This window comes from Chrysemys picta, chromosome 9, assembly GCF_011386835.1.
Source record: "Chrysemys picta bellii isolate R12L10 chromosome 9, ASM1138683v2, whole genome shotgun sequence".
NCBI lineage: Eukaryota > Metazoa > Chordata > Testudines > Emydidae > Chrysemys > Chrysemys picta.
In genome coordinates, this window is record NC_088799.1 from 41003329 (window position 1) to 41023330 (window position 20002).

The following is a 20002-nucleotide window of genomic DNA, read 5'->3' on the forward strand; positions in this document are numbered from 1 at the left end:
AACTGAGTGACCACAGCTGGCTCCCCACTAGGACCCTGATCACAGAGGCGCTTACACAGTCCTTCTCACCCCTAGGTTAAACCAGAGTTCCAAACAATTATAAGCCTGCCCTGCCTGGGCTTCTATAGCTCTTTGGAAGATTTTTGGCAACCCTTTGTGTCTGCCTCTGCATGAGCCTCCTTTCTCCTCCTGCATTCTTTTTTATATGAGGGGTTCCTAGGCCTTCCCCAACTGGGACTGATAGCTCCAATTGACTTAGCCCCTGGTGTACTCAAATGGGCCAAATCGGTCCCCCAGAGAGGCAGTTACCTAGTCACAGGTACTCATCCCAATCCTTCTTAAAGGGAGCATGTACCCTATGACACTCTACACCACCAATTATTCCCTACCAATTGATCTAAGGAGTAGCTAGGGAGTTGTAGAAGATTTCTATTTACTTCCCTTCTGGGTGAGATTCTTCAAAGGGATTTAGGCATTTAAAGGGATTTAGGCATCTAATTTCCACTAACTTTTGAAGGGCATTGGGTGCCAATCTCCTTTAGGTGCTTTGGAAAATCTCAGCCTTTGTCATTCATAACAGCATGGAGGGGAAAAAAACTTCAGTCTTGAATTACATGAGACCTGGTGCAAAGCTTATGGTGAGTAAAAACTTATGAACCCACTCAGAAGGATCAGAGCATATGTCCCTCAGACCATGCGATTCTGCAAACAGGACCAGGATACGCCTTACAATTTAAAGTGATCACTTGTAACTTTCACACAGCTTTCAATACACCACAATATGTATTTAGTCAAGGTGGTGAGCAAGGGCTAACCCTTATTCAGGTGCCTTAAAGTGTCTGACTGCATCTGTGTGGACTCACAAAAATCTTAATATGCTACTGCAAAAATAGCTACTGTATGATTTCACATAAGGAGGGTGATGACTTTTCTGTGTGAGTAAGTGAAAGCTGAAGGACGTTCTATGATCAGGACTGGCAAGGAATCATATGTGAGAAAATAGGTTTGTATCTCAATGCCATTTTCATTGCCCTTTGACTGAGCCTGAAAGAAGATAAGTTTATTTAAAAACAAAAATCAATCCATGAGGATTTTATCATTCTAAAAAGGCCTCCTCAGGCTCAGGTGGATACACTGTGGAAACCAATGACCTTTCCCATCCTACTTACACCTCTAGGAATAAAAATAGTCGTTCTATTTGTCCTTCAGCTCTTTATTGAACCAGGCCTTCAGAGTATGGCTCACTTTGAATTCATGCTTAATGAAGCATAAGTTGTATTAATAGCAGCTATTAAATCTAGATAGCTTAATAGGTTATTTGGACTTAACACACTGAGTCAGACAATGCTAAGAGTGGCAACGTCCAGTTGGTGCTGCGCTCCAGAAATTTCAATTCAGTTCCTAATGCCACTGGCTATGAATCATAGCCCACCACGGAAGCCTCATCCTGTAGAAGTAGTCTCCTTTACAGGGAAGAAAGGATGCTCTTAGAAACAGTTATCAGTGAATTATGAAGCACACAGGTGCTAAAAGAAGCAGGATGGAAAATAGGAAAGAAAAACTCAAACGAAGATTGTGACGTTGCACTCCATAATGTTTTATGGAAATATGCTTATGAGTGTGAATGTAATGTAATGGAATATACTTTATGCAAAAGGTCTCTTGTAAGGTATCATTACAAAGCTTATAATCTACTGAGTGTGTTCATCCTATTTGTATGTAGGCATCATTCCTGTATCTGAAGCTAGAAATATAAAGTATAACTCTGAGGTTCTACTGTAATTATGCAAAGTGTGGGCCATTGATGGTGATTTAGAATCTTGATAGCTCCCATTGACTAGGACAATTGGTTGTAAATAGCTCTGTTGACTTGCAAGCCTTCCTGTTTTTGTGTAAACCAACCCAGGAAGAATGGTGGAATCCATCTTAAGCCTGGTGCTTTTCCATTTAGAAGGGAGGGTGGGGATCCAGAGAGACAAAAGATTCCCACCTTGTGCCAAAGCTATAAAAGGGGGTAGAAGAGAACAAATGAGACTGCCAGTCATGAGAATACCCCTAGTTTCCACCTAAGATTATGTCTGCTGTAACTCACAAGGACTGTACCAGGGGAAAGGATTGGGCCCAGACTAGGAAGGAGTCTAGTCTGTGAAAGAAGCTTATTGAAACATCTCTGAGGGTGAGATATTACCTGTATCAGTTTCTTAATGTATTAGGCTTAGACTTGCGTGTTTTTGCTTTATTTTACTTGGTGACTTACTTTGTTCTGTCTGTTATTACCTGAAACAACTTAAATAGTACTTTTTATTCTTAATAAAAACACTTTTGTTTATTATTGAACCCAGAGTAAGTGATTAATACTTGGGGGATCAAACAGCTGTGCATATCTCTCTATCAGTGTTCTAGAGGGTGGACAATTTATGAGTTTACTCTGTATAAGCTTTATACAGAGTAAAACAGATTTATTTGGGGTTTGGATCCCACTGGAATCTGGGTGTCTGGGTGCTGGAGACAGGTAATCTGCTGAGCTGTTTTCAGTTAAGCCTGTAGCTTTGGGGGCATGGACCAGACCCTGGGTCTGTGTTGCAGCTGACTAGCATGTCTGGCTCAACAAGGCAGGGTTCTGGAGTCCCAGGCTGGCAGGGAAAATGGGCTCAGAGGTAATTTCAGCATGTCAGGTAACAGTCCCAAGGGGACGAACCCGTCACAAATCTTATAACATCTTGCCAGCTAAGAAAAGGTAGGATATTATTAACTATCCAAAGAATATAATAACTGCCATAACAGAACAGACTAACAATAACTTATATTTACATTGTGCCTTCTACTCGAAGGATCCAAAAATGCTGCATAGCATTAACAAAATAATATATAAACTGCATTATACAATCTATATGCAAAACTCACTTCCTCCATTACTGAAGTGGTATCACGCTCTGCATGAAACATACCGAATGCTACAATATACTTAGGGCCCTAACAAATTCATGGGCCATTTTGGTCAATTTCATGGTCATTGAATTTTAAAATTCATAAATTTCATGATTTCAGCTATTTAAATCTGAAATTTCAATGTTGTAATTGTAGGGGTCCTGACCCAAAAAGGAGTTTTGGTATGGGGGTCACAAGGTTATTACAGGGGGGGTTGCTGTACTGCTACCCTTAGTTCTATGCTGCTGCTGGCGGTGGCGCTGCCTCAGAGCTGGGCAGCTGGAGAGTGGCGGCTGCCGGCCGGGATCCCAGCTCTGAAGGCAGAGTTGCCGCCAGCAGCAGCGCAGAAGTAAGGGTGGCATAGTATGGTATTACCACCCTTACTTCTGCACTGCTGACTGCAAAACTGGGCCCTGAGTCAGCAGCCACCACTCTCCAGCTGCCCAGCTCTGAAGGCAGCACAAAAGTAAGGGTGGCAATACCACAACCCCCCTAAAATAACCTTGCCACCTCCCCTGAAACTCAACGATGACTAATTCACCTAACAACTTTAGACATTTTTTTCTGCTCCTGAAAAATTATTCTTAATGAATTTTACCATTATTCACATTTTTTCATTGAAGTTTTTTACTCTGTGAATTGATCAAAGTTACCATGCTTTCTTGTTTGAAATTTGAGCTTTTGTGTCCAGTTGTGATTGTTTCTGCTTCCTAATTGGATACATATCACTCTTATAACTAGGATAATGGTTTGGAGAGGCCACTGGGACAGGCAGAAAATAAGCATGATAAAGGAAATTTAGAAATATAAACAATTTTCCTTTCTGGGTCTTTGTCTTGGGTATAATTCCTAGATAGAGTAATGTACCACAGAGTTTCTTGGCAGAGTATAAATTTAGCCATGTCACGTTAGCACAAACTGCATGTGATTATAGTTGCTCAGGGGACAGTCAGATGCATGTGGGGTCCCGTTAATTGTCTCATTTCTGCATTCTGGAGTTGGCTTTTGAGAACCCTATCCCCCTCCTGTGTCAAGCAGCATCACATCTCATATGGAGTACATCACTCCAAGTGCAAATATATCCAGTGTAAGCTTAACAATGCTGTGACGGATTGGATCACAGAAACCCCATTGGGAATTGCCAACTGATGTGCCCCTGCTTTCCCTGCCAGCCTGGGAATCCAGCACCCTGTTTTGATGAGCCAGACACGCCAGTCTGCTCCAACATAGACCCAGGGTCTGAACCACATGCCCCAGAGCTGCAGACTTAACTGAAAGCAACTTACAGACGTGTTCCTGTCTTTGACACTCAGATGCCCAACTCAGAATGGGATATGAACCCCAAATTAATCCGTTTTACCCTGTATAAAGCTTATACAGGGTAAACTCATAAATTGTTCGCACTCTATAACACTGATAGAGAGGTATGCACAGCTGTTTGCCCCCCCATATTAATACATACTCTGGGTTAATTAATAAGTAAAAAGTGATTTTATTAAATACAGAAAGTAGAATTTAAGTGGTTCTAAGTAGTGACAGACAGAACAAAGTGAATTACCAAGTAAAATAAAATAAAACACGCAAATCTAAGCCTAATACAGTAATAAAACTGAATACAGATAAAATCTCATCCTCAGAGATGTTTCAATAAGTTTCTTTCATAGACTAGATGCCTTCCTAGTCTGGGCACAATCCTTTCCCCGGTACAGCCTTTGTTCCAGCTCAGGTGGTAGCTAGGGGATTTCTCATGATGGCTCCCCCCTTTGTTCTGTTCCACCCACTTATATATCTTTTGCATAAGGTGGGAATCCTTTGTCCCTCTCTGAGTTCCCACTCCCTCCTTCTCAATGGAAAAGTACCAGGTTAAAGATGGATTCCAGTTCAGGTGACATGATCACATGTTACTGTAAGACTTCATTACCCACTTGCCAGCACACACATATACAGGAAGACTTACAAATAAAACAGAGCCATCTGTAGTCAATTGCTCTGGTTGATCGGAGCCATCAAGATTCCAAACCACCATTAATGGCCCACACTTTGCATAATTACAATAGGCCCTCAGAGTTATATTTCATATTTCTAATTTCAGATACAAGAGTGATACATTTATACCAGGCGTAGCCAACCTATGGCATGCGTGCCAAAGGCGGCACGCAAGCTGATTTTTCAATGGCACTCACACTGCCAGGGTCCTGGCCACCGGTCCGGGGGGCTCTGCATTTTAATTTAATTTTAAATGAAGCTTCTTGAACATTTTAAAAACCTTATTTACTTTACATAGAACAATAGTTGAGGTATACATTATAGACTTATAGAAAGAGACCTTCTGAAAATGTTAAAATGTATTACTGGCATGCGAACCCTTAAATTAGAGTGAATAAATGAAGACTCAGCACACCACTTCTGAAAGGTTGCCGATCCCCGATTTATACAAATAGGATGATCACACTCAGTAGATTATAAGCTTTGTAATGATACCTTACAAGAGACCTTTTGCATGAAGCATATTTCAGTTACATTATATTCAAACTCATTAGCATATTTTCATAAAATTATATAGAATGCAACGTCACAACTGCTTTCATGTAAGCAAAACTCATTTGCTTGAATGTTGCACAAAAGGGATGTGAATGAGATCTGAGCAAAATTCACTTTTCAATCAGATTGAATTGTCATGGAAAATTCTTTGCTATATAAGCCCTACTCTAATAACAATGAATATAAGCTGTAAATATCAGTCAATTTATTTAAAGTCAAGCTGTGCTATCTATGTTGCTAAAGAAGCTTAAGAACGACAATGTCCCTAACACAGAGTTAGATTAGCATGGTCACATGGGCCAGTATTTTATGTCCTGTTGGTATCCAGGAAGTGGGCGGGATTTGCCCCCCCACTGCTAATGGACCTCCCCCCAGCCTAAGGGGTGAATCCACAGGTCCGTGATGCCAAATAATTGGGAGGGACAACTAATGAAATAACAGGAACGGGAGTGAGGTCACAGGGCTAAATGAAGGCAACATCACTGGGGAGCGGAGGGGAGGGGAAGGGGTCAGTAAGTCTGCTCCCCAATGCTAGCCCTACTTTCCCCTCCCCAGATCTCCAGCTTATTGCCCTAGTACAGATTCTGTGCATCTAAAGAGACACATTCTTTCCTCCTTTAAACCCCCAACCATCCAGCTCCCCAGTAAAGCCAGGCATCCACCTTTATTTCTTCCTAAGTGCTGGTCCTGACTGTCTCTGGATGCTGGTGACAGGTGATGAGATAAGGTAGTTAGGCGGCAAGCATGAGATGTCTGTCTCAGTGCTGATCTAGCCTATGGCCCTCTCCTAGAGCTGGAGCTCACGAAGGGATAGAGAATGCACTGCAAGTACAGATTCCTATGTCTGCATCTGCCCAGTGTTTAGAGCTGCCCAAAGCACAGACTGTTACTATCTTCCATATTTTATAGTTATAAGATTAAGATTTTTGGGAGGGAGTAGTGATCTTGGGTGCTCAACCTGACACATCTAAAAGGGACCTGATTTTCAGAGGGTGTGTGCTCAGCATTTTCTGAACATCAGCCTCTTTAAAGTGTCTCCCTTTGGGCACCTAAAAATCATTACACCCTAAATCACTAGTCACTTCTGAAAATCTTAGCCACCCTCCCATACCATTATTAGCTACCTTTAAAGAAAAGCTGTGCTTAGAATGGATTTGCCTCAACACAAAGATGCTATTCACAGCAGCGATCTTTACTAAACGGTACAATGAACATCTGTCTTTCACTCAACTAAAGCCCAACAGACAACATAACACTAGACTTTTGATATAACAGAAATGAAGTTGATGGTTCTCACTTGAAAAGGCTTTGCCTCAACATTTATTTTGGCTAAATGCCTCCGCTTTGCCTTGGCATTTTACCAAAGCAGCAGAGGAGCAATATTCTATGTCACTGTTCTGATCCACTGACTAACTCTCTTAATTATGATTCCAACTGGAACTGAGACCAGCTAATCAGGGATCTAGAGGATGACTGACCTTTATTTATTGCTGAAAGGAACCCAAAACCACACTGATACCATTAAACAGAGGCAATCTCTAGGATATATCCTCAGATATCTGATGGCTTTTCCTAATAGTAATAAAAGCATTTCTATAACAACTCTCATCTTCAGAGCACTTTACCAACTATAATTCTCTCGGCAGCCATGAGATTATTACTGTCCCCTAAGCTGGAAATGCATTTGGCTAGTGGACAAAAAAAATGTTAATTTTAGAAGTGAATTCTGCTGCTAATATTTCAGCAAACTCACTATACTGGTGTGTCAAGCACATCCCTTCCTCCTCCTCCTGCCCCCAACCCACCCAGGATTGTCTCTCGGTTACTGTGTCCTAATCAAAGGCATGAATTTTCCGTGTCCTATTGCTCCCCAGAATAATGAGCCCTGTCTGCAGTGGGGAATCTCACTCTCAGATATAAAGAATCATTTGATATTTAAACTTTGCTTTTTTGTTTTGTTTTGCTATGGGAGGCCTGTAAAGAACAAGTTCATGAGAAGTATCCAGATCTGTCCCTGTCCCCCTGCTGCTCTGCCTATACAAGGAGGAGGGTAATAAATTGTTCTCCTTAACCTCTGAGGATAGGACAAGAAGCAATGGGCTTAAATTGTAGCATGACAAGTTTAGGCAGGACATTAGAAATAGCTTCCTGTCAGGGCACTTAAGCACTGGCACACATTACCTAGGAAGGTTGTCCCCCCATATGAGGATATAATGCTTGTTCCACCCCCCGCCAGTCCTGTTATCCCACCTGATTCTTACTATTCCTATTTACTGTCTCTATTGCCAGAGCACCTCAGAGCCCCCGTCCTAGACCCAGACCCCATTGTGCCAGATGCTGGACAAACCCCAAAGAAACAGCCAGTCCATTGTTCTCCCTCCACGCCCACGTCATGCCCAGGGTCTCAGTGTCCGTGGCTGGGTTGGACAACAGCCTCCAGTTCTGGTCTCCTCTCTGTGCCCCCAGCCCCAGTGTGACCCTTCTCCTGTGCTCTCTGTTGCAGCCCCTGGACCTGTTGGTGCGAGATTGGCAGCTCTCTGGAGCCTACGGCGCGGAGCCTACTCCTGTCCACTAGCAGGAGTATCTTGGAGAAATCACACAGGTAATGATCAGATACCACGTGTGTTCATGGAAACAGCAAACTTTGGGGTGGAGCTGAACGTTTCCACAGCGGGTCTGATTCCCTGCTGACGGCCACAAATGTTGCTTTGACTCCCACAGGACCTTGAGCTCTCTGCTGAGCAGCCCCTGGTGTTGGAAGCCCTGAGGGCGAGCGGCACACGGTGCTACCTATTGCCTCACCCTGGCACTCAGTTCACCAGGAGCAGGGCAGGGACGCCAGATGGTAAGAGACCCTCATCTTCTCCCCTCTCACCCCCTGCTCTGCTCCCCCAGTCCCCACACCCTCCTGCACTGCCCCCACCCTCTTCCCTGCCCCCATCCCCACCCTCTCTCCTCTGCTGCCCCATTCTTCCCCTCTTGCGCTTCCCCCACCCCAAAATCCAAGTGCCCAGCTCACCCCCCTTGACTTAGAATTGACTCTACTGCCCACTGCACAGGGGCACTCGCTGGGTCACAGCATCTGTGTGGAAGGGGAGAGGGACATGGGGGGGTGTCACTGCTGGGGTCCTGGTCTGCTAAGGGAACGCTGCTGGTGTCCCCCTTTTGGGTCTTCATGGGTCCCCTGGCATCACCCAGTGGAGATCGCTGTCTCCCCATTGCAGCCTCTCCTTGCCCCCTCATGCCTCTCCCCCATTTTCCCCCAGGCAGTGGGGTGGGGGGTGTTAAGCAGCTGTTGCCCAGAGATGGAATCTCATTTCCTGTGGCACAAACTAGCCCACCCAATCGCATTTAACGTGTGTCCTACCCTGGACACCTGGATCCCTCCCGGATGCCTGGGTCCTTTTCCCCTCTACAGACATGGACGAGGATTTCCGGCAGTGCCTGTGTGAGTACGTCACCAGTGTGGTGCACTCAGCAGGGACACACGTCCGGACGGACCGAGCCGGGCAGGTGCTGACGGGGGCTCAGCTGGCTGCCAGGATCAAGGTGGGAGAGTGGGGGCTGTTAAAGGGGGGGGCTGGATGGGAGACAGCAAAATGGGCCGCAAGGCGGGGACAGGGATTCAATACAGGGTGCCATTCTGCAGGGAGCGGGGCAGGGTGCTCAGTAGGGGGCGCTGGGCTGCAGGGAGCGGGAAGGGGCTCAGCGGGGGCAAAGGGGCTGAGCTGTCCCTGATCCCACTTCCCCCGGGCGTTATTCCCTGCAGGGCGTCTCCCAATATTGGAAGACCCAACGCTACGACTTCTCCTTACCCATGAAGGTACCAGGTCACCCCTCCCTCCGCCTCTCTCTTTCCAGCCTGGATTTGGGGGGGGAGGCGGAGGGCTAGTTCTATTGACCCCAACCCCTGGTCCTCCTGACATTGGCCAATCACACTAGCCCAGAAGGGGGCACCACAACAGCTCCACCAAATGTCCTGATCGAGGACTCCTAGCACCCAAGAGATAAGGGGACCTGCAGGAAGCCCTGCCAGAGAACCAGCTCCTCCACTGGGGTGGCAGCAACGTGGTCATGGCTGTGGGGTCGAGGTGCTGCCCTCTGGCTCTATTGAAATGTGGGGGGTTGGGGACCAGTTCGGAGGTGATAGTGAGGAGCAGGTCCTGTACGAATGTGGGGAAGGTGGTGACTGTGGGGGGGCTCCCAGTTCAGAGATGGGCCCATCCCATCCGCACCCCCAACCCCGTTCCCTCTCCCCACACAGATGGCTGAGGCGTTTGCAGTGATGAGACAGGAGTTAAACAGGAGAGCAGTAGAAGCCACCAGGAGGGAATATGACCAATTTGTGCAGGAGCTGATGAGTGCAGAGGGGCTGCGGATTGGGAGTGAGGGGCACCAGCATACCTGGGGGGAGGCAAGGCTGAGGTAGCAAGGGGCTGCGGATCGGGAGTGAGGGGGCTGCGGGTGTGTGAGGAGGTGACGCCCCCTGTGGCTGGGTAACGCTAGTGCTCGTCCCTAATGGCCTATCACTCCCCCATCCCGGCAGGACCGTGACCACCAGAGCATGAGCAGCTGCCTGTGGGTGAAGCCCCTGGAGATGCAGCGACGCCTGGAGGGGAAATGCCAGGAGCTGCTGGAGCGCTGCCGGGGGGAGCTGCGGGGCAAGGACCCCCAGAAACAGGCGGCCCTGGAGGAGCTGAAGAAGGAGCTGGACAAGCAGATGGCAGAGTTCCTGCCGCGATATGAACAGCGCTTTAAAGTGAAGAAGGCCGAGTGGTTGGGCCTGTACATTGGGCGGGGGGTGGGGGCGTTCTGGCAGTGGTGGGTGCGGGTATCGGAGTAGGCATCAGGGCGGGTGCAGCTCTAGTGGGGCTGGAGGAAGCAGTGGCCATTGGGATTGGGGCCGGGGTCTTTGGCCTGATTGGGGGGCTTGGGCACTGGCTGCGGGCCTGGTTTGGACAGAAGATGGCCCAGAACAAGACAGGCACCAACACCCCAAGTCAGGGGAATGAGCGGGAGAGGAGGGCAGGATGTTCAGATTAGGAGCCCCTGCTGCGGGGGGCAGATAGTGGGAAGAAACCATCACACCTCACTCTGGGTAAGGGTCTGTCCCAGCCGTCAGCACTGGGAACCTCTGTATGCAGGGGATAGATAGATATGAGGATGTTTGGGGATAGATAAAAACAAACTTACAACAGGTAATTTTGCGAGATTACAAAAGGACACAGAGGTTGACTGATTTACAGCCGGGTCACCGAGATCAGAATCCAGCCCAGATCCCATCGACCTCAGTAGATAAATAACATGGCTGTAGATCCTGTGCTCCGAGCTGCCCCCAGCATCCCTCAGTCACAAGTTTTTTTGGTTTTCATTTTCAACAAGTGGAAGAAAAATTGATTTTCATACTTTATGTTTGTTTTAAATATTTTCTCCTCCCCTGATTCAGTGCGTGTGTAGAGGGGACAATTTGGGGGCATTTCCTCTCATTTCCCCACTGATTTTAAAACAATCCTAAGGGGTTAGGGAGGTTAGAACACCCCCAAATCCCAAACCAACAGTTTCAGTTTATTCTCACCCCAGATCCTCCTGCCATTAGCCAGTTGCACTAGGCCAGCAGGGGGCACCACAACAGCCCCCTGCAAAATGTCCTGATTGGGGCTCCCTGACCCCAGCCCCTGAGAGATAAGGGAACCCCCAGAGACCCAGCCGGAGAACCAGCCCCCTCCACAGGGGTGACGCTAATGTGGCCCTTGCTGTGATGTCATTAGGGGGCTGTCCCTGGCTCTGGGGGAATGTGGGGGGTCAGGGGGCAGTGGGGAGGTGACAGTAGCGAGCAGGGCCCTGGAGGAATGGGGAAAAGGTGAGTGGGGGGAGAGGGGTTCCCAGTTCAGAGATGGTTCTGTTGACGTCACTAGGCATCACCCTAGGTAACTCGGGAGGGTGGAAGGCCACTAAGTGAATGAAGCCTTCCTGCACTAGGCCTAAGTGAACCAAACTCTATCCTTCCATGTTTAAACTCTAATCAACCTCAAAAGCCAGGTGCAATTGGAATATGTAAGCAACCAGTTATCTGTGTGCAACCCCCTGCTCAAGCAGTAATAATGAGGCCTGCATGTTTCTGGCTGCAGGGAAAAGGACAAGATAACGGTTTAAAGAAGTTACTAACAAGCTAGGCTTATAGCTGCCAAGAATGACTTAACTATTACCAGGGACGGGAGGGGTAGAGGGAGGAATGGGGGGGAGAAAGGGAGGGCTAGAGGGGAAAGGAAAAGGGGGGTGAGGCTTAACTGCAAAATGTATAAAAGAAGAAAAACTGTTCCTGTTAATGTGCTTGATTTGAGACTTGCCAGTCTCCTTGCACCGCTTTGGGATCCCAAATAAACTTTGTTTGCTTCTCCCCCTGGTGTGTTTATTGGCGCGAAGCACACCGGGCAACGAACCCACTGTTGCTGTCCTCGAGCACACTCTGTGCTGGCAACAGTTTTGGCGCCCAACGTGGGGCTCGAGGCTGAAATTTAGCCTTGCCCGGACCCCTCTCAGAGGTCGACAGATTGCGGCGACGACCGACGCCCAGCGCGCACCGGTGACTTTACCGGGGGCCTCGGCGAAGATGTGGTTTGGTCGACCCCGGAGGGCACAACGGTGCAACGCGCTCGAGTAGTGGAGAAGCAGCTGTGGGCGACGGTGGGGAACCGGACCCATGGATAGGGCGACGGTGCAGAACCGGACCCTTGGATAAGGTAGGAAAAGTCCAGTGGGGACTTTATCTGTCTTGACCTGGGGACGCCCAGTGTCTACCTGTTATGACCTGGGGACGCCCAGTGTCTCCCTATGGGGCAGGGACAGAGTATGGCAGGCAGGGCAAGGTGTACACCCTTGGAATGCATTCTGGTGAACTGGAAAGTGTTTGGATCGGATCCGTTGGTTAAAAGTAAACTGAAAAGGTTCTGTACAGTAGACTGGCCTCAATATCAGCTAGAGGACCAGGAAAGGTGGCCACCGGAAGGATCACTTAATTATAACACGATCCTTCAATTACTTCTGTTTTGTCAGCAAATGGGTAAATGGAATGAACATATGTATGTACAGTTGTTTATGTTGCTAAAAGATAGGTTAGATATTTTGCAAAAGTGTAATTTGACTCCGACAGGTTCGGTAGTAGCTATTGTTAGTCCCCAGAACCCCCCCCCCCCCCCAGCTGTAATGGCAGGTCCGGTGTCCCCTTCGGCTATCACACCCCCACCATATAAAGACAAGGTGTCTCAGGTCCCAGAGATTGTCCCCTCGGTGGAATTTTATCCGTTGATCACTGAGACCGTGGTGTCCAGACATGGCTCAGATAGGAATCAGGCCACTACTATGCAGGTTTACACCCATGTGCCTTTTAACCCGGTGGACCTAGCAGCCTTTAAGGCACAGGCAGGGGAATTCTCTACGAACCCAAGCAAGTTTATCTCGGTCTTTGAAGGGTGCCTGGCTAGCCATAAGCCTGACTGGGATGATTGTAATGTCCTTATGCGGACCCTGTTGTCTGAGGTGGAGCGTAATCAGGTTGTGTCTAAAGAAAAGGAAAAGAGGCAGGCGAAAATGATGGTCGCAGCAGTACAGGCCGGTGGCAGGGGAAAATTCCAGGAAGGTGGAAGGGGCCGGGGAATGAGAGGACGTGGGCACCCTGGCTCACAGGAAAGGCGTCTGGGTCGCAACCAGTGTGCCATATGCCGGAAGGAGGGACATTGGAAAAATGAGTGTCCCAAAAGGGAAGCTACCCCTATAATGACAGCGAAGGATCAAGAATAGGGGTGTCAGGGAAGATGGACTATCCTGCCCCTGGAACCCCAAGTAAAAATGCGGGTGGGAGATTCGGACATAGACTTTTTAATAGACTCTGGAGCTGCACGAACCATCGTAAACCAACCCCTGCAGCTGCCTGTGTCAGAGTCCCTCACTGTGGTGGGTGCCACAGGGAAAGGAACCAAGTGCCCAGTATATGCCCCAGCGGAATGTGCTTTGGGAAACAGAACTCTATCTCACAAACTGGTTTACCTCCCCGATTGTCCAACACTTCTACTAGGATGGGACCTGCTTTGTCGCTTAGGAGCCACCCTGCATTTCACCCAAGATGAAATAACCCTCACCTTACCTGCAGAGAATACCTGGATAATGACCCTTGCAACTGAGCCCTCAGCCATGCAAGCCCCAGAGTGGAGCCAGTGGGAGGACAAAAGGAGGGTTAAAAAGCAGCTTTGCTGGACAGTGTTGGCCCAGGGATTTAAAAATTCCCCCACTATGTTCGGCCAGGCCCTGGCCAGAGACTTGGAGGAGTGGGACAATGAGGACAGGGTCCTCCTCCTGCAATATGTGGATGACTTGTTGATTGCTGCTGTGGGTCTCACCCCTTGCCTTAAAGCCACTGTGAGCCTCCTGAACTTTGTTGGACTCCTCAAAAGTGGGTGTGCTCGTCCTGGTTTGTTGCTCCAAAGCTCTGTATAGAAGTTATTTTGCTGGATAATGGCAATGTGTATGTGTTCATTGTTGGGAAAAGGTGTATGAGTGAAGAGTGGAAGTTTCCTTTGTAAGTTAAAAGAAGCCAAGAAGGAGAGAAGGAAAAAGAACAGAACGAGTTAACTGAGGAAAAAAAATATAGCTAGCAAGCTCAGTCCAAAGATAAGATGCTGGCCCATCCAAGGACACTGCCCAGAGCTAAGACTTGGCCGACAGCCAAGAAAAGGGGGGGCCTGAATGGGCCCAAGCAACTATGAGATCTGCAAAACACTGTCAGGCATTAATGAAATGTGTTAGGTTTCTTTTCGCACAGATAAAAGAAGTGCTACCCAAAGACCCTAGCAGCCCTGCCATTCATTGAAACAAGGAGACTGAGTCTACGTAAAGTCCATCAACGAAAAACTGCTTTGGCTCCACAGTGGAAAGGCCCTTTCCAAGTCCTGTTCACCACCAACACCGCTGTGAAGTACCAAGGACTGCCCATCTGGACCCAGGCTTCTCACTGTAAAAAAACCCCTCCACCTCAGGAGGACTCTCCGACTGATGATAAGCCTATTTAAAGACAGGGTGATGTGCTAGTAACCTCTCCCCTGTATGATGCTGAACCACACTGTTTCAGGAAAAGAGAAAAAGGAACACTTGCTTCATTGAAACCACAAAGTCCAGGAATTCCTGACTACAAAAGACATTAAGAACTGACCCTGGTGAAGAAACAAAGAATTATATGCTGGCAGGGAGGCTCTTAGACCCCTGGCCTCCCAGGTACAGGCTAAATGTCTAGTCTGCCAAAAGAACAACCCTCTAGCTGGAGTGTCAGTGCCACCAGCCACTCTGGAACCTACCCCAGGCCCGGGGCTGGTTTGGCAAATAGACTTTACTGAGTTCCCCCTGACCCAAGGATTCAAATACCTTTTCATCTTGGTGGATCGATTCAGCGGATGGCCTGAAGCCTTCCCATGCCATAACAACACTGCCAAAACGGTGGCTCTGAAATTTGTCAAGGAGATCATTCCCCGCTTCGGCCTCCCCCAGTGGATGGAATCTGACAACGGAACACACTTTACATCCCAAGTTGTTCAGAAGATATCGGATGCCCTGCAAATCCCCTGGAAGCTCCACACTCCATGGCGACCGCAGGCCAGTGGAGTAGTGGAACGCACAAATCAGACACTTAAGCGGCACCTCTCAAAGGTCTGCAAAGAGGCTTCCCTTAAGTGGCCTGATGCCTTACCCCTTGTTTTGCTCCACATTCGCGCTCTCCCAAAGGGCAGGTTAGGGCTCAGTCCCTTCGAGATTATGTTTGGAAGGGCATGGCCTATGAATGGTACACCGGTTCTGGCAGGGGAGTGGGAAATGGGGTGTGGCTTTTTATCTCAGTACATGTGATCTCTGTCTGCTGTTCTCTGTTCTCTCCACAGGTATACCAGAGATTTGCAGCCTCTCCTGCTGGATGCCCCTGTCCATGCCTTGCAGCCAGGCGATTCCGTTCTCGTTTGGACCTGGAAGGACAAGCCTCTCCAAGAGAAGTGGAAGGGACCCCACACCGTCCTGCTGGTCTCCCACACAGCAGCAAAGGTCAAGGGACACAAGAACTGGATTCATCACTCCTGTCTGAAGGCAGTGCCCGCTCCTGAATGGTGGACCGTCCAGCCTACGGAAAAAGACTACCAGCGACGACCTGAGACTTAAACTGTTATTCAAAAGACAATAAGGCCTGCTGGGAATGCCCTGTGGTCTCTTTGGACAGTCGCAGCGCACTCCCCATGAAAACTCTAAGCGTTGGTTGTGTTTACTCTCACAGGGCCGGCCTAACCTGGTGGCCTGGTCCTTTTGTTTTTAATCTGCCTACTATTGGTAATTGATATTTTGTGGGTATTTGGGGAATTGTAATTGTTAGGCCCTAGGGTCACCTGCCCAGCATGAGTTCAGGTCCAGGGTCTGCCACAGTGGTACTCTTTGCCATAGGGACACTCCTTTCGTTACCTCCCGTTTCCCCCCAGGCACATGTGGGATGGAAAGGGATCCCTACTAACTTGGAAACAAACACATATGAATCCTTGAAGGTTTGCTTTGCCCAAGAGTTTAACCTCTCTAACTGCTGAGTATGCTCCCAAATCCTGCACCACGCAGCAGTGTTACCCTGGAGGATGGTCCCCCAAAATTGGTCAGATATCTGTTGGGGATGGTTCAGTAGGGAAAGAAATACCTTGGGTACCCCCTTGTCACAATACTGTACCATTTAATCCCAGTATGCATTAAGGGACAACCCCTGGCCGCCCCAGGCAGCGTAAATCTTTGTATGCCACCTCAGAGCCCATTAAGGAAGAAGCTTATGTCCCAGAAAACTCACAGGACATTAACAAGCACGTCATGTCGGCCGAACAGGCTTTTGAGCCATGGAAGGCCCAGGAAAGGAAACCCACGGTTTTCGATTCCCTTTGAAGTTGGTTGCCCAACCTAGGAGGACTGGGGGGAGGCCTTGTGCGTCTCCTCCTCACCGGTGTGGTATTGTGCCTGGTCACCCTCCTCCTAATTGCTTGTTTTAAAATGCTCCTCCGTAAGCTTTGTGCCCCCCGTTCCTCAAAAATCCCGGCATACCCTCTCATTGAAAACCCCAGCTTCATAGCACTTAATCATAGCTTGTCCACAGAATATGAGAAAACTCAGCCAAAAGCTTGTTGAGTATTCTCAAAGGAGGGAGTTGTTGACGTCACTAGGCATCACCCTAGGTAACTCGGGAGGGTGGAAGGCCACTAAGTGAATGAAGCCTTCCTGCACTAGGCCTAAGTGAACCAAACTCTATCCTTCCATGTTTAAACTCTAATCAACCTCAAAAGCCAGGTGCAATTGGAATATGTAAGCAACCAGTTATCTGTGTGCAACCCCCTGCTCAAGCAGTAATAATGAGGCCTGCATGTTTCTGGCTGCAGGGAAAAGGACAAGATAACGGTTTAAAGAAGTTACTAACAAGCTAGGCTTATAGCTGCCAAGAATGACTTAACTATTACCAGGGACGGGAGGGGTAGAGGGAGGAATGGGGGGGAGAAAGGGAGGGCTAGAGGGGAAAGGAAAAGGGGGGTGAGGCTTAACTGCAAAATGTATAAAAGAAGAAAAACTGTTCCTGTTAATGTGCTTGATTTGAGACTTGCCAGTCTCCTTGCACCGCTTTGGGATCCCAAATAAACTTTGTTTGCTTCTCCCCCTGGTGTGTTTATTGGCGCGAAGCACACCGGGCAACGAACCCACTGTTGCTGTCCTCGAGCACACTCTGTGCTGGCAACAGTTCCATCCCCATCCCCCCCCCTTTTCCCATCCCACCACAGATGGCAGCGATGATGGAGGAGGAAAACAGAAAAGCAGTAGAAGCCTCCAGGAGGAAATATGAACAATTTGTGCAGCAGCTGGTGAGCACAGAAGGGCTGCGGGTCGGGAGTGAGGTCACCGGCAGAGCTGGGGGGCGGAGGGGCAGGGATGGGATAGCAGGGGTCTGTGGTGGGTCGGAGTTGAAGGGGCTGTGGGTGCATGACATGGTGGTGCCCCCTGTGGCTGGGAAACACTAATGGCCAATCTCTACCGCTCCCCACAGGACCGTGACCACCAGAGCATGCACCGCTGCCTGAGCGTGAAGCCTGCGGAAATGCAGCGATGCCAGGAAGGGAAACGTCGGGAGCTGCTGGAGTGCTGCCAGGGGGAGCTGCGGGGCGAGGACCCCCAGAAACAGGCAGCCCTGGAGGAGCTGAAGCAGGAGCTGGACAAACAGATGGACGAGTTCCTGTCGGCCTACGCGCAGCGCTTTAAAGTGAAGAAGGCCGAGTGGTTGGGCCTGTACATTGGGCCATCGCCAGCTGCCACCGCGCGCGGGGCACGGGCTCACCCCCACTGGCCCGCGCACCTGCCAATCAGCAAACGGCTCCGGCCCATTGGCTGCCCCTTCAGGAGGTGGGACGGGGGAAGCAAGAGATTCTGGGACTTGTAGTTTTATGTACCCAGTGGAGGAGAAGGGGGAGCTATGGCGCTTATGGGGGGAGTCTAGTGGTTGGACCAGAGCCCTGGGGTAGCAGGGGGCTCTGGGGGCTATTTAAAGTGCCGGGGCTCCAGCTACCTCTACTGCCTCGGTCCTCTAAATAGCCGCGAGAGCCCCGCAGCTTCCTCAGGGCTCCGGCAGCTATTTAAAGGGCCAAGGTGGTAGAAGCAGGGGGGCCCCTGCCCTACCTGCAGCCAGCCCCTGCTGCACCCCCTGCCCTGCCTCCAGCCCCACACCCCCTGCCCCCACCAGACCGTCTCCAGCCAGCCCCTGTCTGCAGCCAGCTCCGCACCCCCTGCCTGCAGCCAGCCCCTGCTGCATCCCCTGCCCGCACCAGCCCCGCACTACCTGCCCTGCCTCCAGCCCCGCACCCCCTGCCCCACCAGCCCGTCTCCAGCCATCCCCTGCCTGCAGCCAACCCCGCACTCCCTACCTGCAGCCAGCCCCTGCTGCACCCCCTGCCCGCACCAGCCCTGCACCTCCTGTCTGCAGCCAGCCCCTGTCTCCAGCCAGCCCCGCACCCCCTACCTGCAGCCAGCCCCTGTTGCACCCCCTGCCCTGCCTCCAGCCCCACACCCTCTGCCCCCACCAGCCCGTCTCCAGCCAGCCCCTGCCTGCAGCCAGCCCCGCACCCCCTGCCTGCAGCCAGCCCCGCACCCCCTGCCTGCAGCCAGCCCCTGCTGCACCCCCTGCCCGCACCAGCCCCGCATACCCTGCCCTGCCTGCAGCCAGCCCCTGCTGCACCCCCTGCCCTGCCCGCAGCCAGCCCCACACCCCTTGCATGCCTCCAGTCAGCCCCTACCTCCAGTCAGCCCCTGCCCTGCCTCCAGCTAGCAATGTATGTAATATACAATTTTTATTTTATTTATATAGTTATGGAAAGTAAATAATACATGGAAGAAATAAAAGGGCGTTTTTTACATGTTTTTTTTTTAGTCATCCCTGTCGGGACCCCGCCTAAAATGTTCAAATAGGGCCCCGCACTTCCTAAAGCCAGCCCTGCATACAATAATGGCAAAGTTCTTGGTTCAGGCTTGTAGCAGTGATAGAATAAACTGCAGGTTCAAATCAAGTCTCTGGAGTACATCCACAGCTGGGATGGGTCATTCAGTCCTTTGTATAGAGCTTCCTTTTATAGCAAAGTCCCTCCAGAAGTATGAAGCAGGATTGAAGACAAGATGGAGATGAGGCATCAGCCTTTTATAGTCTCTTGCCGTGTGGTCTTTGCTTTCTTTGTCCCAAGGACACTCTATCCAGCATGTGGCATAGAAAAACCTTACAGTTCTGTCCATAGGCAGGTCCCTGCATGCCTTGCTGAGTCACAACCTTCTCTCAATGGATCAATTGTATAGCTCATGGTCCTCAGTGGGCCATCAAGCAGGCTAGGCAGAACTAACACCAACTTGTCTGGGGTGTTCCCCGGAAGCATAGCACAAGTTTGAAATACAGACAGTATAGAGCCAATATTCATAACGTCAACTACAAAACTGATACACATATACAGATAGCATAATAATAGTCAGCCAATTAGAACCTCTCCATAGACCCCTTCCACGACAACCTTTATACAATATTGGCTGCAAATATATAACAGTGGTCACAACGGTGATCTATACAGTTACAGATTATGTCAATAGCATCACAGGAGGTGACACGGCATCAGTGAGACTGATATTGGAATACTGCATCCAGTTTTGGTGTCCTCCTTTGAAAAAGATATTGTGAAATTGGAGCTGGGGCAGCAAAGAGCCACCAAATGTTCTGAGGGCTGGAGAAAAATGCCTTCTAGTGAGCGATTGAAAGAGCTCAACCTCTTTAGCTTATCAAAAGAAGATTGAAAGGTGACTTCATTGAAGTGTTGAAGTGCCTTAATGGAGAGAAAAGATTGGGTATTAAAGGGCTCTTTAATCGAGCAGAGAAAGGCAGAACAAGACCCAGTGGCTGGAAGGTGAAAAGAGACAAATTCATATTACAAATAAAGCACAGATATTCAACAGCGAGAATGAT

The 20002-nt window shown here is 49.3% G+C and overlaps 1 protein-coding gene and 2 long non-coding RNA genes across 3 annotated transcripts; all 3 read left to right on the top strand.

Moving 5' to 3' along the window:
- The first annotated feature begins 8182 nt into the window (after positions 1–8182).
- Positions 8183–9844, top strand: LOC135973710 (uncharacterized). Its single transcript, XR_010590681.1, has 3 exons — positions 8183–8314; positions 8888–9018; positions 9734–9844. It is a non-coding gene; the product is annotated as an uncharacterized LOC135973710 (long non-coding RNA).
- Positions 9845–10017: 173 nt separating this feature from the next.
- Positions 10018–18017, top strand: LOC135973708 (uncharacterized). The gene is made up of 3 exons (XM_065558064.1): positions 10018–10228; positions 17295–17375; positions 17558–18017. Exons 1-3 carry the CDS (start codon positions 10034–10036, stop codon positions 17945–17947), a joined length of 666 nt encoding a protein of 221 aa, XP_065414136.1. The 5' UTR covers positions 10018–10033; the 3' UTR covers positions 17948–18017.
- On the top strand, positions 11375–17170 carry LOC135973709 (uncharacterized). The gene is made up of 2 exons (XR_010590680.1): positions 11375–14733; positions 15390–17170. It is a non-coding gene; the product is annotated as an uncharacterized LOC135973709 (long non-coding RNA).
- Positions 18018–20002: the final 1985 nt, after the last annotated feature.

Excerpts from the sequence above, each read along its gene's own strand:
- LOC135973708 (XM_065558064.1), top strand. The coding sequence starts at position 10,034 with ATGAGCAGCTGCCTGTGGGTGAAGCCCCTGGAGATGCAGCGACGCCTG. Across the intron at positions 10,229-17,294 it reads GATATGAACAGCGCTTTAAA|ATGGCAGCGATGATGGAGGA; the intron begins GTGAAGAAGGCC and ends ATCCCACCACAG. Across the intron at positions 17,376-17,557 it reads AACAATTTGTGCAGCAGCTG|GACCGTGACCACCAGAGCAT; the intron begins GTGAGCACAGAA and ends CGCTCCCCACAG.